The sequence below is a fragment of the Atractosteus spatula genome, chromosome 17, assembly GCF_055471065.1.
Source record: "Atractosteus spatula isolate fAtrSpa1 chromosome 17, fAtrSpa1.hap1, whole genome shotgun sequence".
Taxonomy (NCBI): domain Eukaryota; kingdom Metazoa; phylum Chordata; class Actinopteri; order Semionotiformes; family Lepisosteidae; genus Atractosteus; species Atractosteus spatula.
In genome coordinates this window covers 18,026,240-18,051,446 of record NC_142722.1, presented here as the reverse complement: position 1 = coordinate 18,051,446, position 25,207 = coordinate 18,026,240, and the positions used below count along the sequence as shown (strand labels likewise).

Here is a 25,207-nt window from a genome sequence, read left to right as displayed (position 1 = left end):
TCATATATACGATATGAATGCCAAAAAAGGTTTCCAGCAGTGTCATTTCCAACTGTGTTTTTAATTTTTCTCCAACACAGTTTCAGGGTGGATGAACACAACAAAGCAACTAAACCAAACACAGATGCACGAGTTTGCTTTGAGAAATAGCATTCGGTTCAGTAAACATTAGGTGGTGAATAATGAAGCTGACGACGTCTTTATGGAAATGGCTGCTGTGTCACACAGACAGCAGGTGAAGCGAAGGCTAGCTACAAACCTTGCTGCATTACTGCATGGCCAGAATGCTTTGGAAATGCCAACAATAATTAAGCTTCACATGCTCATGTGTTTGAAAAGATTAGAAGATGAAACGTTGTTGAACGATTGGGTGTGGATCCCTGAAGGGCCAGCGTGTGGTATACCAGAGGGATTCAATACTTTCTTCCCTTACCCCACCACAGCAGAAGACCATGGAGAAGGCAGACAGCACAGCCCCACATTCCCCAGAAGCTCAGTTCACAGCAGTTGGTCACTTGGATCGGGTACCAAAAACATCTGGCCAGATGATGATCTTAGAGGATGGCTATCCCCTCGTAGGGTGCAACTCGGAAGTACAACTCCACATTGCCAATCCGAAATACATTTCTGAAGCGGGGCAAGACAAACTGTAACTGCCCCTTTTTTGATTAACCCAGCTGATGAAGGTCAATTGACTAAGAACTGAGTATGTCTTGGATATATATATTATATATATATAATTTAGGAAATGGAAGTAGTGCAAGCGCCCTACCCCCATATAAAAAGGACTTTAAAACCACTTGGTTGTCTTTTCAGAGTGCAGGCTGAACCCTAGAGTGCAGTCATTTCTGGTTCAAGCCTGGCCTATGTCATCAGCTGACTTCTGGAAACCCCCAGGCAGTGGTGGGGGTGGGCTTGCTTGAGACGGTCAAGGTGGCAGCAACCCTAGACCTTTGAGTGTCTGCGAGCTTGCAGTGTTTGCAGTGAGAGATGCATCTCTCCTCCAGTCGATGCTGAATCTCTCCTGTCTGCTCCTGTGGAGCTCAGAGCACATCACAATGGGCAGCAGCCTGGTAGCGGGAGTCTTGAACAAGGCGCATGCAGTCCTCGACACCCCCCACAGGCTGACGCTGGTGCCGAAATGAAAGATGACTGACGATGCCAAATTGAGGGAAAAGTATAAAATTGAAAAGAATTGTAAATTCTAAATTTGAGGAAAAAAAAACCAAAGGGAGTAAGTAAGGTTACCTGGCCAGATGATGGCTTCCAGTAATGTCACCCTCCGAGCCAGAAGCTCAAGATCAGCTTGCATGTCTTGGAACATCTGCAAGCTAAAGGCCTATTGGAGATCGAAAACAGTGACAGGGATGGGAGGCGAAGGCAAGTGGACCGCAAGCCCTTACCTGAGACCTGGGGTGCCCAGCCAGTGAAGGCAAGAATGAGGACAGACCTTCTCCCACATGAAACCAGTGTGAAAATCCACCTCTGCCAAAGCCCTCAGCCGTCACACCAGACCCCTCCTTGGAAAGGCAGCGCACAAGTGCTGCTGTGGCAGTGTGCTGCTGCACACACTCGTTGACGTTGTTGTTGTGTTTTTACGATGCGTGTTAAACGCTTTTGAAAAGTACCAAAGGGAGACCGATAAACCTGAGTCTTAGGGCTGCGTTTGCACATGTTATGAGGCAAGACTGGCCGGGTCCTGTAATTTGCCCGTCCCAAAGACGGCTAAGGAACTGAAAGAAGTTTGCTGTGGAACCCAGCTGCTGTGCTTGATCCCCGAACACGCTGCTGCTCGGAGAGCGAGGAGGGACCAGGAAGAGGAACAGGTGCTTCACGGCACATTTGCTTTTCATGCTGGAGCCAGGATTGCCAGCTCTTACGGTCTTTCTTGGAATATTGAATCCTCTCCCGGAAGCGGGTGGGATCAATCCGGGAGAAAGGCATAGGACCCGATTTTAATGTAAAGGGGGCACTCGCCCACCCTCTGCCCGGCCTCAGGGGTGGCCGCTGGGCAGAACTGGCAGTCCCAGCCGGAGCTGGCCCGGTGTGAGGCCCAGTGTGAGCCCTGTCCTTCGGCACGGAGGAGCCTGGTGCCCTCGGCGAAGGCTTTGACCAGGTGGATTTCCACAGGGGCGGAAGGACGCAGCAGCTAGCACCCTGCAGGAAAGAGAAAAGGTCCCACCTGACCACAGCTGATGCCTGACTGCTGCCCCTACTCACCATGGATACCAATCATAGTCTCAAGGATTAAAACCCTCTCGGCTAAAATCTTCAGCGCCTCCCGGATTTGGTGTATCCCGTCCCCCTGTGGAAAATAGATACAGCTGTCAAGGTGTAGGGCACAGCCAGAGCTCGCCGCAGTGCTTGGGCTTCGGCAGTTAGAGGGTTAACTCGCCATACCAGCCCGCCCCTCCCCGAGACCGGCCATGCGCCCAGCAAAGGCAGGGTTGCAGCATGCTCCTGACGTCAGTCTCCAGCCCCTAAAACAAAACGCCCCTGTGCATTCCCCCCTGCAGCTCGAACCTGGCGCCAAGCGGCAGACCAAGGCAAGGCATTCCGAGCCCGGCACCGTGCTCCCAGCCTGTGGGCCGCGTGTCGCGCTGAGCTGCGACATCACTCTGCAGAACGAGTCTCCCCAGCTCCTCGGGGTGCAGGCGGTCTGGTGCAAGAGTCTGTGGCGGGGTGGTATCCAAGCGGATGTGGGGAGCGTTTCGCTCACTACAAAATTTTGCTGTATGCAGAGCTGGTGACAGCAGGTGATCTGTCTCCCCATAACGCGTGGGATGTGGGAAGTGATACAGATTTTAAAGAATGCCTTGCTCATGGTACCGTTTGACTTGCATTCTTAGGGAATGCACACACAACAAAGCCCTTTTGATCAAGAGATAATACAGTCTCCTCCCCAGTAAACACAGGAGTTTGGGTGCAACACCATCATTACCTACCTTACACCAGAAAGAAATCTTACTTCATCCTATTTCCTAAACATCTGAACGGGTCTATTGTGTTTTCTCACTTGATTTCCTAACCACCACTCTCGATTAATGCAATAAACTCTCTGTTTAACAGACTGTGCTTTCATAGACATTGGATTTAACAGACAAAACCTGCTAAAGGGGAATTTTGTCAAATCAGAAATACTGGCCTTTCCCTGAATTAACGGTAGGTGAATGGCTTACCATGGGTGTTGTGTTTTGAATGCTTTGATGAATTTTATACAGTATATTTATGGGTCATGAAATAAAGAGATGGTATATTTACGATAAAAAGACACAGGAACAATTTACATTGACTATGGTAATTGAAAATGTTAAAAAATAAAAAAATGCAGCATATAATGTATATACTGAATGTATATCTTTTCTTGTATAAATACTGCATTTTTTAACGTATTCAGTAATAACAGACACCCCTCTACCCTATTATTCTGTTAAACTAAGGTTTTAGTGTGTTTTAAGAAACCAAACACATTTGGTGACAAATACCTTTCATAGTTTTTCCACTCTGTTTTAAAGAACAGAGCAGTAGTTTGGCTGTAATGGCTTTGTTATTAGTATATTTATTGACCTGGTGTTTGGATTGTTATTAATCAGGTTATTGATCTGGTGTTTATGGGAAAGAGAGACATGGTGGCGCAGTGGTCAGCATTGCTGCCTCGCAGTGCTGGGGCCCTGGGTTCAGTTCCAGGGGTGCTGTCTGTGTGGAGCTTGTATGTTCTTCCCGTGTTCGCGTGGGTTAGAAGGTGTTTGGATGGATAGTCTTGGTAAAATACATGTATGTTGCAGATGCCCCTTCCAGATAATTTTCTGAATACCAGCAAGTGTATCCTAGCTATTGTAGGTTCTACTAAAGTGACAAACCATCCTACAGCAGCTGTCACTCTGGGCGCCATGTAGGGCTGCCATTCACTAGGCTTCTCCTTTCCTGTGTGGACTAAACTCCAGTGAAAGGAGCTGCTGTATCATCTCTTCCCCTAAGGGCTTTTTTTGTTAAGCATTCCTTTAAAACAAACAAAACAAACAAACATACAGTAACAAGTCAGAAACGCATCCATTTACTTTCCTTCATATCAGATGACGCAAACCAGTAGCGTTAAGAGTGAATTACACAGGCCACAGTGATTGGTTTTTCTGGGGCGGGGGATTTTAAGTCAAAGGCCACCCCTTATTTGGGGAAAAAAGGAATTCAAGCTAAGCTCTCTTAAAGTGCTTTAGTCCATTCTTGTAATTGAAGTTACTCCTTTAAAATCTGTTATTGACAGACCCCGTGGTCAGTAAGCATGCCTGTGGTTTAATTATTTGATCATGCCTGTTGGACAACTCAAGATTTGGACAGGCAGATTTATGAAGCAGGCAAGCCTTGGTGGAGTTTTCCAGCCATTCCATTCCTCGCTTCCTCTTGCAACTGGGAGTCTGATGCGCTAATGTGACAGAGATCCTGCATTCAAACGCTGCATTTTCATGAGCTCTAGAATGTGCTCTCCACTCAGACTGACACAGCAGAAGCTTGTATACTGCACTGAGAAAGACTGGTCTGCTCCACAGTCTGAGAGCTGTGTTGGCGCTTGGCACTGAAAGTGCAGTAAAAAGTATAGTAACAACGTGACCACCACTGTGAAAACAGGGTGGCAGACTGGTGTATCTCCTGTGGATGTCGATGTATTTGGTATTAATAGGTCATGTCAGGGGTGGCCTTTCACTATGCTGAGTTAGGCAATCAAATACAGAGCTGAAAGAGAGAGGTGTTCAAGGCTCAGACCTATGAGCAGAGAAGACAATGGGATGAAGACCTTAATCATGTTTCATTTAAAGCAAAATGTACAGTATGGAATCATGCTTATCAGTATGTTCTGCAATATGAATTAATTGGAAAAACGATGCTTTGATTTAAGAATCCATGTAGGCTTATAACTGTTGCCATCTATTCAGCTGCAGCTCAGTCACAGGGTGTGTTTCATGAATTACAGATTACACTGATCACATGCTTCCTCTGTGGCAGAGTGCTACAGTTGTGTCCACTAACCTTTATTTATGACGGACTACTGAGATAAAAATATGAATTCCTATAGTAAGAGGTGCTACTTATGGTGAAAGGTCTTTATCCATTTTCCCTTTCTGTGGTCTTGGACACAGAAGATCAAAACAGAGCCCATGCTTTCTGGTTAGCTTGACAGGGACAGGCTCTTGTTCCACACCAGGTCACTTCTGCTTCCGGAGCAGGGCAGTTTCTCCCAGGGTGGGTTAGTACTGGAGCATGCACGCATTCATCGGGGACTCTGGAGGATAGCTGTATCCATTCACCTGCAGCCCACCCCACCCAAGACCAACCAACGCCATCTCCACACACATGGCGCACGTGGCATATACAGTCATAGTGCTCCCTTAAGGACTGTCAGGGACTTGTCAGCTGAGTGAAAAAAACCTTCGAAGCGTAACTTAAAACAAACAAAAGCGTAACTTTTGGCAATGCATGAAACAAAAAGTAAAATACTTTCGATATATATGACGGGTTTGTTTTATTTTTTAGTTGACTATTTAATACGAGCTAAATACTACAGAGTATCATGCACAATCTTTCCCGTGCTGTACCAGCAGACCAGTTTCAGAAGCACATTCTCAGCTGGTGATTTGTAAAACTCTTTCAATGAACCACATTAACTTCTGATCATTTTTTTAAATACTGCTCAGCAGAACAGAGGTCAGCAACATTCTTAGCAATTTTGGCTTATTTAGATTTTGTATCAGTTGTCGCAAGTGACAGTTCAACTACAGATTAAAATGAGTTAATGAGATCATTGACGCCAAATAAAATTTAATTTTGAGTATTGAAGTTTTGAATAACAAGAGTGTGGGACCTAACTTTTGGGGTGTGTGCTTCAAAAGCTGTTATCCATTAATTTTATGATGCAGATATCTAGGTGACTGCCTGATTCTTCCTTAGACCAAGTCTGCTGACATTAAAATAAGCAGCTTTGACATGAAGGTGATGCATCTGTGACAAAAAACAAGGCATCGTTTGGAACAGGCACAAACACATGGCAGCTGGAGCTGGTGATATATTCAAGGCCTGATGCTGGCTGTCATGCAGAACGGCTGATATTTATAATGCAGGCCAAGCAAACGCTGAGCACAGATTGGAAAATCTTCTGCGGAGACGGTGTTGCCAGTTTTAATACGCCTCTGAAATAGCGGTGTGCTACGTGACATTTGTACGAAATGGTAAATTCTTTCCCTGCTTTGACCGTGGTGAGGGTCGTTACCTTCCACTAGATGGTGGTATATCATCTATTGGTGGTATATCACTGCTATTCCTTGGGAACATGCAGTGTCAGAACTGACCCAGGTCTTCATCAGATTGCTCATAGAAGAATCAAGCAAGCAGTGATAAAAACAACAGCTCGATATGCTTTTGCAGTGGCTGTGATAGTTCTAATGAGTGTGGATGAAGACAGAGTAGAGGTTCCCTTGGCCCCTAACCTCTGCCGGGTAATCTTCTAAACCCTCTGGAAATTTGCACCAGGAACACATCTGTGAAACTGGAGGGTATCACTTCATCTTTCCTTTCTGTATGCAGATGTATATGCCAGATGCTGAGGCCCAGAAAGTGACTGTGAATGGTAGCCATGGAAACAGTTTCTTGCAGAGTGAGACGGATGGGATTGAGGGTCAAACAGAACATTACTGAAGGGCAGCAACCAACAACAGCCCAGGCGTCCAAAAAATTCCTAATGACACACTGTGACATTCAGCTATCACAACTGCAGCATTCAAACTTGTGTAACCACAGCTACACATAGGAGACGTAATTCTATGTGACCATTTGATGTGGTATAGCATGTAATTGAAGTCTTATTTGTGTCATTTGGATTTATTGGCAGAGTGAAGTCATTTTCTTCTCTCGAAAAGCTTCACTGAATCATTGAACTGTGTTATTCCTCAGCAGCACAGCTCAATGTAATGTTGTTCAAATGGCTTCACTTACACTGCCCTAGCTGATACAAAATCCTTTAATTCACACTGATATCATTGTACCACACAGTCACTGACATACTGTACTTGCTGGCTCCCTTTATTTCCATAGTATTAATCAGTAATTAACTGTAATCACTGCTGTTTATTAAAGAATACTCATTTCACAGTGAGCTTATTGAACACACATTCATTTGAGTACATGCTGAAGATTTTGAGAGAATTAACTGTTATAACACACTGGCAGTGCTTTGTGTTTGACATGATGAAGAGAAATGCAAATATCAAAAATATTTGAGCTACTTAATTTTACATTTGAAACTAAGGCTTTCGTTTAAAAAATGGAAAAGTCAACTGTAAGGAATGAGAAAAGGTTTTCTTTCACACTGTTTTGATTCATAACTTTAAACTCAGACGTGTTATATAACAGCATCGTTGAAAACTACAGGTGGCAATGATATTGGTGGGAGTCAAAGCATTTTGCATTGAAAAGTAATGAGAGCAAGAGAGCACATTTGTTCCCAATTTGCAAGAAGTGTTGTGAGAAAGAAAGAGAAGAAGAAAGAGAGCAAGTTAATTTGGAAACAACTTTGAATTTCTAATTTATTGAATATATAGATTTTCATATATCAAAAGTAAACCAGTTACAATTAGTAAAAAAAAATCAAATTAAAACTGAGCCTTAGGTCTGAAATGCAGCACAACCAGAATGTGAAGTCAAAGTATCCATGAGGGTACCAGAACGACAAAAGTCTGCAATTGTATTGCCTGTAAATCTGAGATCTGAAAATACACAGTAGTATTATTTTAAGGAGATCCACAACACTCCGTTGGCACTTGGTCATTCTTACGAGCAGTCTATACAGCCTTATAGATAAATACAATGAATTTCCCAGACTGCATGCCACACATGCAATATTCCCATGTGACGATCTGGAATATGTGCAGAACCTCGCTGTGTGAAGGTGATCTACCTGTGGTGAAGTGACAGGTGAGATCCTGGGATACAGGGTGCTTGTACTGTAGGGACTAAGACGCAAGATGGCGCAACTGTGTGACATAGGTACGCAGATCAAGAGGGATTGTGAAAGCAAAGTGGAACAGTATATCACTATCTGTAAATGTTTTGTTGACTGTTTCTGCTTTAATTTGCTGTAATCTGAATTTCTTAAGACAATATGTTCTATTTTATGTAATAGGGTCTGCCTCTAAACTGGCTAGACATCTCTTGACCTCAAGGGCTCAGCTCAGTATCACTGTTTCACAGTGGTGGAGGAAGAGTGTGGCAGTGTGAGAGGCCGCAGTGGTGGAGGAAGAGTGTGGCAGTGTCAGAGGCCGCAGTGTCACAGTGGTGGAGGAAGAGTGTGCCAGTGTGAGAGGCCGCAGTGTCACAGTGGTGGAGGAAGAGTGTGGCAGTGTGAGAGGCCGCAGTGTCACAGTGGTGGAGGAAGAGTGTGGCAGTGTTAGAGACCGCAGTGTCACAGTGGTGGAGGAAGAGTGTGGCAGTGTGAGAGGCCGCAGTGTCACAGTGGTGGAGGAAGAGTGTGGCAGTGTGAGAGGCCGCAGTGTCACAGTGGTGGAGGAAGAGTGTGGCGGTGTGAGAGACTGCAGTGGTGGAGGAAGAGTGTGGCAGTGTGAGAGGCCGCAGTGTCACAGTGGTGGAGGAAGAGTGTGGCAGTGTGAGAGACCGCAGTGTCACAGTGGTGGAGGAAGAGTGTGGCAGTGTGAGAGGCCGCAGTGTCACAGTGGTGGAGGAAGAGTGTGGCAGTGTGAGAGGCCGCAGTGTCACAGTGGTGGAGGAAGAGTGTGGCAGTGTGAGAGACCGCAGTGTCACAGTGGTGGAGGAAGAGTGTGGCAGTGTGAGAGGCCGCAGTGTCACAGTGGTGGAGGAAGAGTGTGGCAGTGTGAGAGGCCGCAGTGTCACAGTGGTGGAGGAAGAGTGTGGCAGTGTGAGAGACCGCAGTGGTGGAGGAAGAGTGTGGCAGTGTGAGAGGCCGCAGTGTCACAGTGGTGGAGGAAGAGTGTGGCAGTGTGAGAGGCCGCAGTGTCACAGTGGTGGAGGAAGAGTGTGGCAGTGTGAGAGGCCGCAGTGTCACAGTGGTGGAGGAAGAGTGTGGCAGTGTGAGAGGCAGCAGTGTCACAGTGGTGGAGGAAGAGTGTGGCAGTGTGAGAGGCCGCAGTGTCACAGTGGTGGAGGAAGAGTGTGGCAGTGTGAGAGGCCGCAGTGTCACAGTGGTGGAGGAAGAGTGTGGCAGTGTGAGAGACCGCAGTGGTGGAGGAAGAGTGTGGCAGTGTGAGAGGCCGCAGTGTCACAGTGGTGGAGGAAGAGTGTGGCAGTGTGAGAGGCCGCAGTGTCACAGTGGTGGAGGAAGAGTGTGGCAGTGTGAGAGACCGCAGTGTCACAGTGGTGGAGGAAGAGTGTGGCAGTGTGAGAGACCGCAGTGTCACAGTGGTGGAGGAAGAGTGTGGCAGTGTGAGAGGCCGCAGTGTCACAGTGGTGGAGGAAGAGTGTGGCAGTGTGAGAGGCCGCAGTGTCACAGTGGTGGAGGAAGAGTGTGGCAGTGTGAGAGGCCGCAGTGGTGGAGGAAGAGTGTGGCAGTGTGAGAGGCCGCAGTGTCACAGTGGTGGAGGAAGAGTGTGGCAGTGTGAGAGACCGCAGTGGTGGAGGAAGAGTGTGGCAGTGTGAGAGGCCGCAGTGTCACAGTGGTGGAGGAAGAGTGTGGCAGTGTGAGAGACCGCAGTGGTGGAGGAAGAGTGTGGCAGTGTGAGAGGCCGCAGTGTCACAGTGGTGGAGGAAGAGTGTGGCAGTGTGAGAGGCCGCAGTGTCACAGTGGTGGAGGAAGAGTGTGGCAGTGTGAGAGACCGCAGTGTCACAGTGGTGGAGGAAGAGTGTGGCAGTGTGAGAGACCGCAGTGTCACAGTGGTGGAGGAAGAGTGTGGCAGTGTGAGAGGCCGCAGTGTCACAGTGGTGGAGGAAGAGTGTGGCAGTGTGAGAGGCCGCAGTGTCACAGTGGTGGAGGAAGAGTGTGGCAGTGTGAGAGGCCGCAGTGGTGGAGGAAGAGTGTGGCAGTGTGAGAGGCCGCAGTGTCACAGTGGTGGAGGAAGAGTGTGGCAGTGTGAGAGACCGCAGTGGTGGAGGAAGAGTGTGGCAGTGTGAGAGGCCGCAGTGTCACAGTGGTGGAGGAAGAGTGTGGCAGTGTGAGAGACTGCAGTGGTGGAGGAAGAGTGTGGCAGTGTGAGAGGCCGCAGTGTCACAGTGGTGGAGGAAGAGTGTGGCAGTGTGAGAGGCCGCAGTGTCACAGTGGTGGAGGAAGAGTGTGGCAGTGTGAGAGACCGCAGTGGTGGAGGAAGAGTGTGGCAGTGTGAGAGGCCGCAGTGTCACAGTGGTGGAGGAAGAGTGTGGCAGTGTGAGAGGCCGCAGTGTCACAGTGGTGGAGGAAGAGTGTGGCAGTGTGAGAGACCGCAGTGTCACAGTGGTGGAGGAAGAGTGTGGCAGTGTGAGAGGCCGCAGTGGTGGAGGAAGAGTGTGGCAGTGTGAGAGGCCGCAGTGTCACAGTGGTGGAGGAAGAGTGTGGCAGTGTGAGAGACCGCAGTGTCACAGTGGTGGAGGAAGAGTGTGGCAGTGTGAGAGGCCGCAGTGTCACAGTGGTGGAGGAAGAGTGTGGCAGTGTGAGTGGCCGCAGTGTCACAGTGGTGGAGGAAGAGTGTGGCAGTGTGAGAGACCGCAGTGGTGGAGGAAGAGTGTGGCAGTGTGAGAGACCGCAGTGTCACAGTGGTGGAGGAAGAGTGTGGCAGTGTGAGAGGCCGCAGTGTCACAGTGGTGGAGGAAGAGTGTGGCAGTGTGAGAGGCCGCAGTGTCACAGTGGTGGAGGAAGAGTGTGGCAGTGTGAGAGACCGCAGTGTCACAGTGGTGGAGGAAGAGTGTGGCAGTGTGAGAGGCCGCAGTGTCACAGTGGTGGAGGAAGAGTGTGGCAGTGTGAGAGGCCGCAGTGTCACAGTGGTGGAGGAAGAGTGTGGCAGTGTGAGAGGCAGCAGTGTCACAGTGGTGGAGGAAGAGTGTGGCAGTGTGAGAGGCCGCAGTGTCACAGTGGTGGAGGAAGAGTGTGGCAGTGTGAGAGGCCGCAGTGTCACAGTGGTGGAGGAAGAGTGTGGCAGTGTGAGAGGCCGCAGTGTCACAGTGGTGGAGGAAGAGTGTGGCAGTGTGAGAGTCCGCAGTGTCACAGTGGTGGAGGAAGAGTGTGGCAGTGTGAGAGACCGCAGTGTCACAGTGGTGGAGGAAGAGTGTGGCAGTGTGAGAGACCGCAGTGTCACAGTGGTGGAGGAAGAGTGTGGTGGTGTCAGAGGCTATACGGTGAGTCTTACCGGCAGGCCTTTTTCTCCTGGCTCCCCTCTAGGTCCTGGGTCCCCCTGTAGGAATGGAGGGAAACCACATTTCTGTTCTGTTCATGTCGACTTCACAACACGTCCAGTGTAATCATACTGGGACCAGCACAGGAGGAGAGATGTAGGCATCTGTATATTGTATATTGATCAACTGTCAGCCTGATCAGCGGTGGGAATTCTGAATCTCTGATGCTTACAGAGGTGCAATGCTTAAAGACTAGCATCTCAAGTGTTCCAGTGATTAAAGGGTACCCATGTTGTAAAGGAAGTGGAAACCGGTGCCTCCTCCTGTCACTCACTCTGGCTACTCTGGTACAGTTAAGGAGTCAAAATTGTCACCTCACAGATGAAAGAGTGCAAGCGGAATCTTACCGGCTCCCCTCTGAAGCCTCTGTCTCCTGGATACCCAAGTGGTCCCTGGAAATTTGAGTAAAATAATTTCAAGAGATATATCATAAAGTCCAGAATTTGTAACAGAACCACAAAAGATTGTCTGTCATGCTCCATTGTTACTGCTGATACGTGGTGTTCTACTAGTGTTTATGTCTGAATTACAGTACACTGAGCCAGAGCGTTTGATTGGATGTCACCCCCTGGTTCTGAATGATGATTATACTTAAGATTACAGCAACCTAAAACAATTGCTATCTGTTTCAGCCTGAAAGGTCACCATTGAAAGGTAGCAGGTCATTTTGTTTACTGCACTGAATGTCTTGTTTGGATGTGTGTGGTCAGTCAGAGACCACAAGCAGCCATGACAGAAATTAAGATAAAACATGCACCCTGTGGTAGTTTTCCACACTGTGAGCTTCCAGAGCTCAGAACAGCTGTCAGGCCCTTGAGTCCGAACACCGTTGTCTCACACAACAGATTGACTATGGCTGGTGACGTCACCGATCCTGATCTCTTCTGGGTTCTTTAGCCCTTGAAATAAGACATGTTCCTTATTTATTACTTGTAAGTTTACATGCATCATGGATGTCCTGCCACATATAAACATATACAGGTGCAAGTGAGAATGCACACATTACCTTACAACACAGTCTTGGAACAGTAATATTGCACCTTGTGGCCAGAGAAAAGTGTTGGTACTATAAAGAAGCAGCCCAGTTCAAGGTAGAGGGCCTCATCAACCTTCGCCATCTCTACAAGCCAAGGGCATTGTGACTAGGCTGGTGGTGGTCATCCCTGGCTCATGGATTACATACCATTGTAAGCTGCAGAAATAACTTATTATTGAAGATGTCTGCAGCACCTTCATTAATTTACCAATTAGGGGCCAGTGAAGTACTTAGCCTGCAGGAACGTTCAAAGTCCCGCAATGAAACGGAGTTCAGACGCCCCTGTACTACTTACTCTGTCCCCTTTGTCGCCTTTAGGGCCTGCTGGCCCCTGGAGTCCAGGAGTCCCTGGTTGGCCCTAAGGAGACACAAAGATAAGGAAGAGGGAAGAGCTTCTCAGGGTCAGGGGGAGACACCATGGCTTCAGGGGGTGTGCTGAACAACATTGCTGCTGAATGGGGTTAAACTCTTAAATCTAAAAAAATTAGGGTCTGCTAACTGTAAACTGCAGGGTGATCTCAATCTTACAGAGAAATGTCAGCTTTTCATCTGTCCTCAAGATGGAGGAGCTGTACCTTCTTTTTTGGAAGTAAGTACGTTACAAACACGAAACCAAAGCAACATTGTTACTTTTTCAGCAGGGGTTTTGAGAATTCACACAAATCCCTCTTATTCCCATTCTTATGCTTACAACCCAAACACAGTATGATATGTTAGACACGATGATTCTGGGGTTTACCTTAACAAAGAGAGAGAAAATTCAACCGGATAATTGTCCAGTCAGCCAATTAAAAAAAGCTGCCAGTCCCTTCTGAACAGAAAGCACTAATTTAAGAGTATTACTGTTTTGCAGAAAAGTGCAGTTGCAGAGCAGATCTTTGAGGGAGAAGCAACGTGATTGGGCAGACTTCTAATAACTGCTATTTAGAAGGTTTGTGGAGCACAATACAATAGGCAGAATCAAATTTATAGTCACCTCAGGTTCGCAAACGGCGTGTTTAAACTGGCTCTCACCATGGCAACTGTCCTTACCGTTTTATTAAAAAGATGATAAAATGTATCCTGACATAATCACAAACCTGCTTTAAGCCAGATGCGATTTTTGTTGACATCGAGTACTTTTGAAAATAAACGTTTTTTAACATTCCCTGGCACTGTAAACGGTATAATTTAAACCAGGAATTGATCTAGAACAGTGGTTCTCAAACTGTGGTACGCGTACCGCCCCCAGGTGTGTTGTGTGCACTGAAAAACTGGGAATTAAAAATTGAATATTAAAAAAATGTACATTTTTCATCTGTAATTTACTTAATCCGTTTCAGAAAGCTTGAGAAGGGTTTTCATATTTTCTATTTTAATAAACTTAGTTTATGTGCCAAATACGCAGCCTACATACTACGTGGATACAGTGCGCGCTAATACTTGAGTGTTCAAACTCCTCTCGAGCTTTCGGAGACACAGCTTAGTGCAACATTCGCCGGCAGAACAAGTGATCGAAAATTAATACCTCGCAAAAATGAAGTATTATGTCATGGCTGAAAGGAATAGACGCCAAGAGTACTGACACGAGCTCCGACAGATCATGCACACCTGGTGAGAACGAGGAGGATTATACATCGCTCACTAGGGTTTTACCATATTTGAACATCAAAAAAAGAGGACACCCTGAGAAACTTTCTATTGCCTTGTCTGGGAAGGGGGTCGGGATAGAGAGGCTTTACAAAAATATCCCACGTTTTATGTTCATTGGTAAAGTAACTGAAGATTGTTTAACTGTGTGCAATGCATAAGTCCCCTCTGCTGCAATAACACTAACCTCTGTTTTGCTGCCAGATTTTACAAAAGAATCTGTGAATTTGGTTGATGTACTCTCTCCTCGGGTTGCCTTTTGTGTTTGTCTGAGTCAACATGGGCTTGCAAGTCAAGTACACCTTTATTTGCCATGGAGACAGAAGCACCAGGCTTACACACCAAACACTCAGCTTCCCAGTCTTCCCTGCCACTACGAAAACACGGACATTTATTTTTTAGTTCGGCTGTGAATTTACACTTTGGCTTTGGCATTGCGTTTGAGGGTAGGGAAAGGAGAAACGAAATAGGGAGCCTTTCGAGGGAATGCTTCTGCACTGCACAGACTGAGGAAAGACACTGATACTGACGCCCGATTTCACTCTCTCATGACATAATCACACATGTACAGGATGAAAACTGAATGACAACATAGGTCGCAAAGCAAACTAGAAAAGTAAAGAAATTCTCTCTCTTTCTAACTCTTTATAACATTTGTTAATTTTTCTTCATGGTGAAAATAATGGAGTCGAAATCCCGCACATTTCTGGATATTTGAAAATTTCCCCCAGACGGAGATATAAGGATCAAAATAGAGGACATGTCCGGGAAAATCCGGATGTGTGGTAACCCTATCGGCCACCGACACTAGCTCTGCTGCTGAACCTGACACAGACAGCACTGCTAGTGCTAGCAAGCGTTGGAAACGGTTACAAGGCGGTACGATCCAAATGAATTAAGCGCTCAGTGCTATTTTTATTATATGTGTGTGCGCACACTCATGTTGGTCACTGAGATTTTCTGGGGTTCCTATGAGAAGATGACTTGTAGGCGGTACTCGGATGCTTTGGTTTGATCAGGGGTGGTACTTGGTCCAAAAAGTTTGAGAACCACTGATGTAGAAGATGGAAAAAGCCAGGGACCTCGAGTCAGTGAGCTCTAGCACAAGGCCCGAGGAGTCCACTGTTCCTGATAAAACCTCCAGAGCCTCTCTCCACTGCAGCAGTGACATACCGGCCGCTCTCGTGTCCTTCATTCTCTCTCAGTGTCGGGGGCCAGTAAAAGTTGGAGATGATTTCAAGCTTTAAGCCACGGAGAGGGTCAAATAATTGTTATCACACCAGCAAGAAACTTCACTTCCTTGTGAAGGGGCTACTGTTTCCGTAATCAAAATCGGTCCAATATCCCTGCTGATGTCTCCCACCGATTGTTCCCTGTCGATTTCCTCAGCCTCTGCGCATGTGACCATCGCGGTTCCGTGCGGGCTCGTGCCCTCGCTGCTCCGCCCCGCCGGTTCGTCCTGCAACACCTGGGGCGCGAACCCGGGTCTCTGGCGTAACGCCACAGGGAACCAGCCGAGTGAGCTGACCTCCCCCTGCCCAGGCGGCTGAGGTCCCTGCCGCACGCAGGGAGGGCACTGACGTCACCGTGTCCGAACTCGCTCCGCTACACTACAGACAGCAGTCCCAACTGCCTCCCTTCTCCAGCGCTGCCCCCAAAACCGTGAGCCCCTCAGCCAGCACTTACGTTCTGCCCCGGAAGCCCAGGAGGCCCGGGTGGTCCCGCCGGGCCCTGGGGACCTGGGGGTCCTGCAACACAAGGGAAGAAAGAGGTTAGGAAAACATCCAGGTCCCAGGATGTCAAGATGTTATCAGGAAGGACAACAGACTGCAAACGGGGCGCCCCCCACAGGCTGACTGACCTGCGGGTCCTGGTGGTCCTGGTGACCCCTCTGGGCCTCGCACGGGGGTGCCCCGGGAGTCCAGAAAGGAGTTTGAGAGCAGGGGGTCACTGGTGTCGCCTGGGGAGTCAAAAACACGGGGCAGCAGTGAGACAGGTGCCCCCTGTTCCAGCTCTGACAACAGGGCACCTGGGCTGCTGCGGGGGGTGGACTTGATCCAGCTGCTTTTTACTCCACAGCAAAGCTTTAAAACTCTTTTACAGGCGGCCCATGTTCTAAGTCGTACGCTATAGGACGTTTCGCACTGACGTCGCTGATGAATTAAGGAAGTTGATGTAAAAAACCCCTACACGTATATCAGCAGAGCATATGAGCAGATAAAGACAGAAGAGGTGAAGAGTGGCCCCCTGCTTGTGCAGTCTTCAGGCCAAACTTTGTCAATGTAAAACATACAGTACTAACAGAAAGCGAACGCAACTCCTTGTGCCACCACTAGATGGCAGTGTTCACTAACAGCCTGCTCTGCTATTACTATTATTACTGCAGGGTAACTGCAGTGTGGAAGTGACAAAAATTATTTATATTATTACATATTATTCAATTATGATTTTACATCGCCACAACAGCATATGGACTACAATAAAACTTAGGTGGGTAGCTGCGTCAGCATGCGTAGGCTGCAAAGGAACAAGTAAAAGGTTTATTCCCTGCTGAAAAAAAGAAGAAAGAGAACACAACGTTTCAGATGGAGTAGGCCGAAAGAGAAGGCTCCACGGCCGAAACGTTGTGTTCTCTTTCTTCTTTTTTTCAGCAGGGAATAAACCTCTTACTTGTTCCTTTACAATAAAACTTTATGTACACCACAGTTATTATGGCATTATGCAGGTTGCTACACATACAGTGAATGTAATACATGTACAGTACATAATTGAGGTTCTTACAGTTCCTGCCTTGTAGCTCCTGGGTTTGACTTTGGCGTCAGGTGTCTGTCTAGCATTCATCTCTCCTCCCCATGTTTGAGAGGGTTTTTGCTGGCTACTGTGGGGTCTTCCCACCTCACATAGACATGCTGCTGAGGTTTAATTGGCGTCTCTAAATAGTTTGGTCTGCTGTGCTGTCCTGTGATGGACTGTCCCATTCAGCAGGACAGCACTCATGTGCTTTCAGTAACTACATAGCAGCACTAACTAAAATGACTTAAAAGTACTAAATACAGAACTGAAGTGTTATTTTTTCCAATATGAAAGGGATCGTTTTGTGGTGTCTCAGTGTGGTACAGTGTGGTACATAATGAGTGAAGGTTAAAAACCCAAAGAATATAATGTCAGGATTTTCCACTAAGAAATGCACCATCTGGTTTTTGGCTCAAGAAGTCAACACGACCTCAATGTTCAGAGAAGAAGGGAAGAAAACGACAGCTACGAAGCGAGTACAAATTTCGGTATTAGAGCAATGTGGGAAGAGGAGGAGGGTGTGAAAGAGACAGACGAGGAGTGAAGGAAGCAGAGATGGAGGGGGAGAGAGAGACAGAGAAAGACCAGTTTTGCAGTTTTCGCCAGCGAGAGCCCTGTGTTAAAAATAAAACACCGCAGTTGTACAACGTCTCTCGGGGATGGGCCTCATAGATAATCCCTGTCAGCAAGTCAACTACCCTTGAACTCCCTCTCCTTTAAGGAGAAACTAGTTCACATTTCCTGACTGCTATCAATAGTCCTGGAATTAATATAGCATTTCAGGCAGGGCGGAGCCTGAGTCTCTTAGCTGTGCGACGGACCACTGCAACCACAAGCAATCTGTCTCCTGATGAAGCACTCACTGCACGGGGATGTGGAAGGCTGGGGTCACAACACGTCTGGAAACCCAGGACACTGGTCGTGTCTTAGTCTTGGCAGGCTGGGAAGCTGCAGGAAGGCTGCAGCTCAAACAATCAGGAAGAACGTCGCGGAGCAGACACAGACGACACTGACGTCTCAGCGGGTCATAGGTAAAGCTACAGGGGTCACTGCCGCATGACGGGCTGGTGGGCTGAGCTCACCCGATCCCACTGGCACTCAAATTGCGCTCTGGTGTTTGGGCAGTTCTGGAAACAGTCATCTAATGACAAAGCCCAGATCTAAACCACTAACCGTAGGACAATATTGCCTCATAAGTACTGTTCACAACACTTTGCAACACTGAACAGTTTGGCTTGGACCATATTCAGGAGAAAAATGCAGCACAGTGCTTTGGTATGTACTGCAGTGAAATTTAATCATAATAAAAAAGTATTCTGAGTCCGCCCACAGTTCAAAGACACCCCATCTGACAGCACTAATGCAATCCAAAACAATGTAGTGTTCATAGTGCCACTGCCTTTCTCAGACTCCCACTGACTACAAAAGTACTTCAGCTGTGAGATTCTCAGAAACATATTCCCAGATGATTCAAAATTGCACTCGAGTCACTCCTAGCAGCAGGTGGAAAGAGATCCAACACTAAAATAAAAGGGAAACTCTATCTTAGCCCAGGATGGTCGATGTTTTCTTAAGGAAGCCCACTACAAACTCCATTCTCAGTTTCATAGTTCAAGCTAGCAGCTTCCCAGGAATGATAACAACTGGAAACCTCAGCATCTGAAATCTCTTTCACGTGAAGATAAATCTCAGAACCGGTCAGTAATGGTCCCTGGCGCACTGATTGTGACCACAGAAAAACCATCCTGGGCTCTTGATGCCCTTTTAGCCTTGTACAGCTGTTGACTTCCGAACATCTGGAAGTCATTGAGAAATGGAAGATGTGTAAATTAAAAAATGTTTTATCCATAGATGGTCTGCTACACTGTGCGTGATATCTGTCAAGCCATTTGATTTACAAACAAAATGAGAGCCCTTGTTTTTTCCTACTCTGTGTATTTATGTGTTTGCAAAATAAGATGTTTATTTTTTACCAATACATCATACATCATACTCCTCCGTGCCCTGTGGTTATACAGTTACTCTATCACACGATAAACATATTCATATTCAGGAATTTCCTTCTGACTTGTTGTACTGCACAAGCCCGTTTGTATAGGCTGTGTAAATAACTGTGCAAGTGCTCTGTGGCAGCTTGATGTGAGCGGCACTGTACGAAAACAAAACTGAAGTGAACTTAGTCTTTACTGTTTTTAAAGGCAGATGGGAGACGGGATGTCAGAGTCTCCTCTCCATTCTGAGGAGAGCTACAGTAGGAAGGCCACATTTCCCCTAGAAAGCACTGCCGGAGACGGACCACCCATCTCCGGGAGCAGACAGGACAGCGCAGTCTTCCTTTCTCATCAATCCCTGGCAGCCTGTTAGAAAGGTGCCCGGTTGTGACAAAGCGCCTTTGTGACGAGAGGTGATTCCTGTTTGTGGGTTAGGCTGAGAACATCTGCTGTGTGCTGAGGCAGTGTCCCATGGAGAAGGCCCGGTGAGCTGGCCCACACCGCCTCCTGCAGCTGAAACAGTCACCGCTGGAAGTGCCCAGGCGAAAGGGAGCGCGCCAGCGGGGAGGATGGCTTACTGTGGTCTCCAAGGTACCCGGGGTCAGATATCCTGGGATGAGCTGGAGGCCCAGGGGGTCCGGGGGGGCCGGGAGGCCCAGGCGGCCCTGGGGAACCACGAAAGCCCCTCTCCCCTGGAAGGCCTGGCGGGCCCTGGGGTCCCTGGATTCCTGGGACAGAGACAGAGAGTGAGACAGGCCGGGACGGACAGCGGGGCTGGACACCAGGTGACAAACCAATGCCGCTTCGAGCTTCTGGTGGTCCTCCTGGAAGAGCAGCAGCATAGTGGACAGAACCCCCAGCCACCTTCTACATCCAATAAACACACTGTCTCACACCTGATAATGAGTGATAGTTAAAAACCGAAAGAAAACCACGTCAGGGCTTTCCATTGAGAAATGCAACATCTGGTTTTTGGATCAAGAAGTCAACGCGAACTCACAAGGTTCTGAGAAAAAGGGACTACTACACATTTCATTCCCACAAAGCCTAATTCCTGCAGAGGACACACGTGGAAACGACAACTTCCAGATCATGGCCTGTTCTCGTCTGTTACCGTCGTTCAATCCTTGTCTCATCACCACAAAAGCGGGCTTAATGAAAGGATAACAGAGCCTCAGGAATATACAAAGTACAGAATAAGGCTGACACAAGCATAGCTTCAGTATGTCTTCAGCAAGCAGGATCTGATGCTGATCTACTGTTCACACCACAGGAACAGAAATACAGTAGAAAATTAAGGCTTTCCACAGTATACTACCAGTTAGAAATATTGAGCATTGAGTACATGCAAAATAAGTAATATTTGTGACAGACATCTCATTTATAGTTTTTCTTGTTTTCTTATGCAGGAAACCACTAGTTTCTATTCCTGGTTTTGGAGATTACTAAGCCTTTAAAAATCACCGTTATCTGAAGAGTTAGGAGAAGTTGTTAATTGCTCCAACAATGAACGGATTTAGGTTAGACATAGCTGAGCTGGAAGAACTGTAAAGTTGTAAACATATTGGCCCTCTAGGATCAGGACTGGATACCCATGCTCTGAACTGAGCAGTGGTTGACGACATTCTGTGGCTAAAAGATACTAGCTGGAAATGGTCACTTCTGGGATGCTGTTGCTCATTCAGACAAGGCTTGATTGTTCCCCCCGATTTCTGATTTTACCTTTGCTTTTGGATCACTCTTCAACAGGACAGGACAGCTGACAGTTGAGACAAAACAGTTTTCCTTCACTTGTCAAAATGCAAATGGAGAGCAAATGTAGGCTTAATTGAATAGTACACAAAATCATCATCACCATTACCACAGAATTTTTTCAATTGCTTAGTGGACTTCAATGACTGTAAATTAGATTTTTTTTTATTAATAGTGATCTGGAGTCTAAACAGATGCAATAAAGTATAGAGTTTCAGATTCTCCTGATGCCAAGATTTAATGAGTAGGATGAAAAACACAGGAAGGAGGCAAATAATACAGCTCTTTAACATAACATTACTGGAGAAAACAGTATGTTGTATATTTTTTTTTAAAGGGGGTTGCCTGGAATCACTAATATCAACAGCAGAGACAGCCCAGTCACAGTCTACTGTTGGTCCATATTAAAAGGAAGATTGTGTAAAGGCAATCCATTTAAAGAGCTCTGAGGAGAACTGGAAAAGCTCAACTTAACACTCTATAATACAGGATGATATTAGCAGCGCTTGTGTGCAATAAATGAAATGTAGCTCCTTTCAGTAACCTGAGGAAGCAATAATTTACACAGAGTTGTGCCAACACTGCCTGGGGCTGGCAAGAATCTCACATTTCCCTCTTTAACTGCTACCTTCAATTAAGACTGAAAAGAATGAAATAATCAAGAATGTGGTGAGAATGATTTGTTTTACCAACAGGATAAAACAAACTGGCCTAAGGTGAAACTCCAACTCCTACATCACTCTTCCTAAACTTCTGAACTTGTATAATGTGTCAGCTTGTTTAAAGTGTTTTAAGAAAGTATATCTGTCATGCTCGTCGCTGCTGGTGCGCTGTGGGACGAGTTCTTACTAACACTGCAGATGGCCACACCTCCACTCACCAGTGACATCTGACAGGAGACCTGGACCACCTGGAGGCACTTTTACGCTCACGCCCACTTCAGGTGGCTCAGGATATTTAAGGGCTGTTCTGACACTGCTCTGGGCTCTGTCATAGAGTTCTATCATAACCTCTCTAATTCTCAAGTTCCTAGCTTTCGTGCTTGCATTGGATTCTCGACCTTGCTATGCTCTCAACTATGTATTTTGGATTCTCCCTGTGACACGCTACCCTGTCTTCCTGGTTTTAACCCTGCTTCACTGGACATTGCCTTCGGATTTCCTTTGTGCTTTGCTTTCCCTGTTCCGGCCTGTCTGCTTTGCCTGCTCACATTGCGCTTGCCTGGTATTATAATTATCTGAGAATCAATCTGTTATTTATTCTTCTTATTTGTTTATATAAGAACAATTTTGTGGTGTACACTAGGTTTAAACAATTTCATTAGTAAGGAAGCAAAAACAAAAGTGTTTTACTCCTTTTACTTATTTTATCTAGCGGTCCTTTGGGAATAATATATAACACATGCATTCATTATTAAAAAGGAAATGCAGGGCCTTAAAGTAATTACATAGTTAGATTATAATTAGAGAAAAGGCTGCAGTTTGTACAAGTGATCTTGTACAACCTCAGAGAAAGAGCACAAGGCACTCCTTTAAGGACTAACAAAAAACACAAAAGAAACAGGTGTTCCAGGAATGTGCTGTTTTCTTCATTGTTATGGGAAAACAGCAATGCCATGCAGGAGGGAGTTTCTATTTTGGGCTATGGTGGCAGGTCAGACTGCCTTTCCTTTTGTTCTGTGCTCACTGTCACAGCCCATCAGAAACTAGGATTTGATCCTGGGAAGGTAATTAAAAAAAACAAAAATGGTAATTTATAACTGTCCTTGGTAACAATACCCTGTCCAATCACTGACATACCTGTCTTAGTTATGTCCAAGAACAGTTAGTCCTCAGCTAGCCCTGACTATGGCACCAGGAGTTTCATAATGAACAGAAAAGAAGGGATAAGGGTTATTGCTCTGAACACCCCACCCTCTATTCCTGATTCACATACACACACTGGAACTGACACACCTGGGCAGTGAGGAAAGAGGAAATGAATTTTTATCTATGATGTTTCTCATGGTATATTCTCCTGCGGTTGTTGCAGGACAAGGGGTCCTGATGCAGTGATTGGTGGCCACAGGGTTGACTGGGGCAGATAGCTGATTTCCTCATTCAGGAAACAGATGCCCATTACACCATCTTTCAGGAAAGACACTGGACTGGTCATGATCTGTCTGTAACACTCTGTTGTTACCCTTGAGATATCACAGGTACTAACTGATTCCAAACGTTACTTGAATTAACCATTTGGGTTTGGGTTTTGTACATGTTGTGGGAGCTCATTTCAATTGTATTTGTATTTCAACTTGTATATAAATTGAAAGAGGTGCAAAGTTCTGTGATCAAATTATTGTATTAATTTCTTTATATAACAAGATAGGAAAATCAAATATTAATTCTAATTTATAGAGACAGATTTGAGACTGATTTATACAGAAGCCAAGGAGCAGTCTGAGAACCTTGCTTGAAGGTACAACAGCAGTATCACGCCAAGGATTTGAACATGCAACCCTCAAGGGGAGCTTATTCCTCCACTTGAGAGCCCCTGGTGTAAGCGCAGAGGGGCACTGAAATATATGAACCATGGGAAGGAAAGGGCTGCACTCACCTGGAGGCCCGGGGATGCCTCTCGATCCTGGGGCTCCTGCGGGGCCCCTCACCCCTGCCTCGCCCCTTGGCCCACTGGGGCCAGGCAGTCCTCTGGACCCCGGCAGCCCTGAGCAGTAGGGAGGAGAAAGGGAGGATTTAGACTGCAAACCTGAGCACCCCGGACCCTCCATCTCACTACACTGTTTCAAAGGTCATTGGAATACAGTGATCTCCAGATTAAAGCACATGGTTTCTGTAAATACAGATATGTGTAGGAGCATAAAGATATGCATGGGAGACTGCAAGGCTAAGGGAGATAATTAAAACTTAAGTTTAAAAATCAGTTGTGTTTTATTTATTGCTGCTTAGGTTCTGAAACAGTTTTCGACCTTTGCGACAGCAATGGAGTGGTCAAAGCACTAACAGTACATTCTCTGCTTTGGAATAGGAAAAGCGAACTCCTCTTGGGCCACAGAAGGGGGGCTCAAGTCTCAGCCAGGCTGCACCCTTCAATCCCAGTGTTCTGGGAGGGAGGGACCTGGTGCTTCAGGGGATTTTCTCCAGCTACAGATGCCTTTGTAGCTTGGGCAACAGACAGTCTACAGTGCTCAAGTACCTGCCCACAATCTGAGAAACTCAAGGAAGAAGTCAATTCATACCATTTCTTCCAGGAGTGCCATCTTCTCCTCTCTCTCCACGAGGACCTTCAAGAGAAATACAATGGTTTAAGAATGTCCAGAACCTGAGTACAATAACACCAGAATTAAATACAAGGCTTTGAAGCTTCATCTCAGATACTAAAGCACCATTATGAAGAAGCCAGTCACTAATCTACTCTGAATATCCCATACAAATACCAGCATTTCAGCAAATGCAAGAAGCACAAGAGCTGAAAGATTTGTATCTCTGTTAATTAAGTCCAGGAAGCAGGAAACAACTTTCAGGGAAGCACATTTTTTTCCACACAAAATCTATGATCTAACTGTCTGGGGGAGGAAATGTCAAAGCAACCTTTTTGCTTTCAAAGGCAACTGGTAATGTTTCATTGACACATTTAGCAAACAAAAAAACGTTACTGCTTGTGATATAAATTGATTGTATCAATTCCAAGAGGCCCGAAACATTTTGTAAAAGGAGTACCACAAAACTTTCTGTTGCCAAAAGCATCTGGTTCTTATCTCTTGTTATCATAACAGTGGTGAAAGAAAAAGAGATAAAAAAGATAAAAATAATGGATTCACTTGCCATAACTGGTGTTTTGGACAGTTGACCAGCATGATACTATTGCTTTATGCTGTGAAAATAATTATTTAATAAATGTATCTTTATCTGCCTGGGGTAGAATTGCCTGAGTCATTTATTATACTAATCTATGGTTGGGCTCCAAGTTGAAATGTTTTTTTTTCAAAACAAGTTTCATTCCATGTTCTTGTGTTCTACACAAGACAGAAATGCAGGTAACAAAAGCTATTTACTCATATTTTCAAACAGCTGCCTCTATAACGATTTCATTTTTCAATACAGAGGTACCCTGGAGTACAAATAGGTGGCTATAATTAATGACCTTTTAAAATGTTTTAGGTCCGATTACTTGCATTATGTAATTTAAAGTGGTCTAAATTACACAATTTAATGGTCACATAAATAATGATTCAAGGTTGTTACATCACATTTTTTGTTTTATAGCATTAGCAAATTTGTAACGATTCATGTTTTTCTCAGAACCTGATGTTCTGTTTGACCGTTGTGCAGCATTCTTTCTACCACAGACGTCTCCAATTCCACCTCTCCTTCGTAAGACACTCGTGAGGCACTGAGCCAGGGAAAAGTGCGAAGTAAGAAGAAAAAACAACACCGGTTGAGCATCGATTAATTAGCTGTCAAATCACCTCCGCTCAAACGTACAATTACTTCTGTTTCTCAGAAATATGTTCCACATTTTTACAAGAAGTGCGCCAATTGGCACCACTGTAAGCTGCTTGGCTCTGGCAGCCACCAGGATTGCTTTACGCCAGCTCTGCACACTCAGAATAGTGCAAACATGTTTTCACATG

At 46.1% G+C, this 25,207-nt stretch overlaps 1 protein-coding gene across 6 annotated transcripts in view; it reads right to left on the bottom strand.

Annotated features, from left to right (window-relative positions):
• The window catches only part of emid1 (EMI domain containing 1), a 106,146-nt gene that overhangs the window by 1,760 nt on the left and 79,179 nt on the right, over nucleotides 1-25,207 (bottom strand). The window contains exons 7-16 of one of the 6 annotated variants that reach the window (XR_016094350.1): nucleotides 23,813-23,857; nucleotides 23,173-23,280; nucleotides 19,404-19,553; nucleotides 15,903-16,001; nucleotides 15,728-15,789; nucleotides 12,708-12,770; nucleotides 11,724-11,768; nucleotides 11,331-11,375; nucleotides 2,221-2,305; nucleotides 1,249-1,339 (exon numbers count right to left, since the gene is read on the bottom strand). Coding sequence is in view for 5 of the 6 variants with exons in the window: in XM_088935839.1 (XP_088791965.1) it covers nucleotides 7,303-7,410; nucleotides 11,331-11,375; nucleotides 11,724-11,768; nucleotides 12,708-12,770; nucleotides 15,728-15,789; nucleotides 15,903-16,001; nucleotides 19,404-19,553; nucleotides 23,173-23,280; nucleotides 23,813-23,857 (725 nt within the window). In the remaining variant the exon portion in view is untranslated. Of the gene's footprint in view, nucleotides 1-1,248; nucleotides 1,340-2,220; nucleotides 2,306-7,189; nucleotides 7,411-11,330; nucleotides 11,376-11,723; nucleotides 11,769-12,707; nucleotides 12,771-15,727; nucleotides 15,790-15,902; nucleotides 16,002-19,403; nucleotides 19,554-23,172; nucleotides 23,281-23,812; nucleotides 23,858-25,207 lie in introns of those variants that run through there. The other 5 variants (XM_088935837.1, XM_088935840.1, XM_088935839.1 and 2 more) reach the window with 5 other exon arrangements.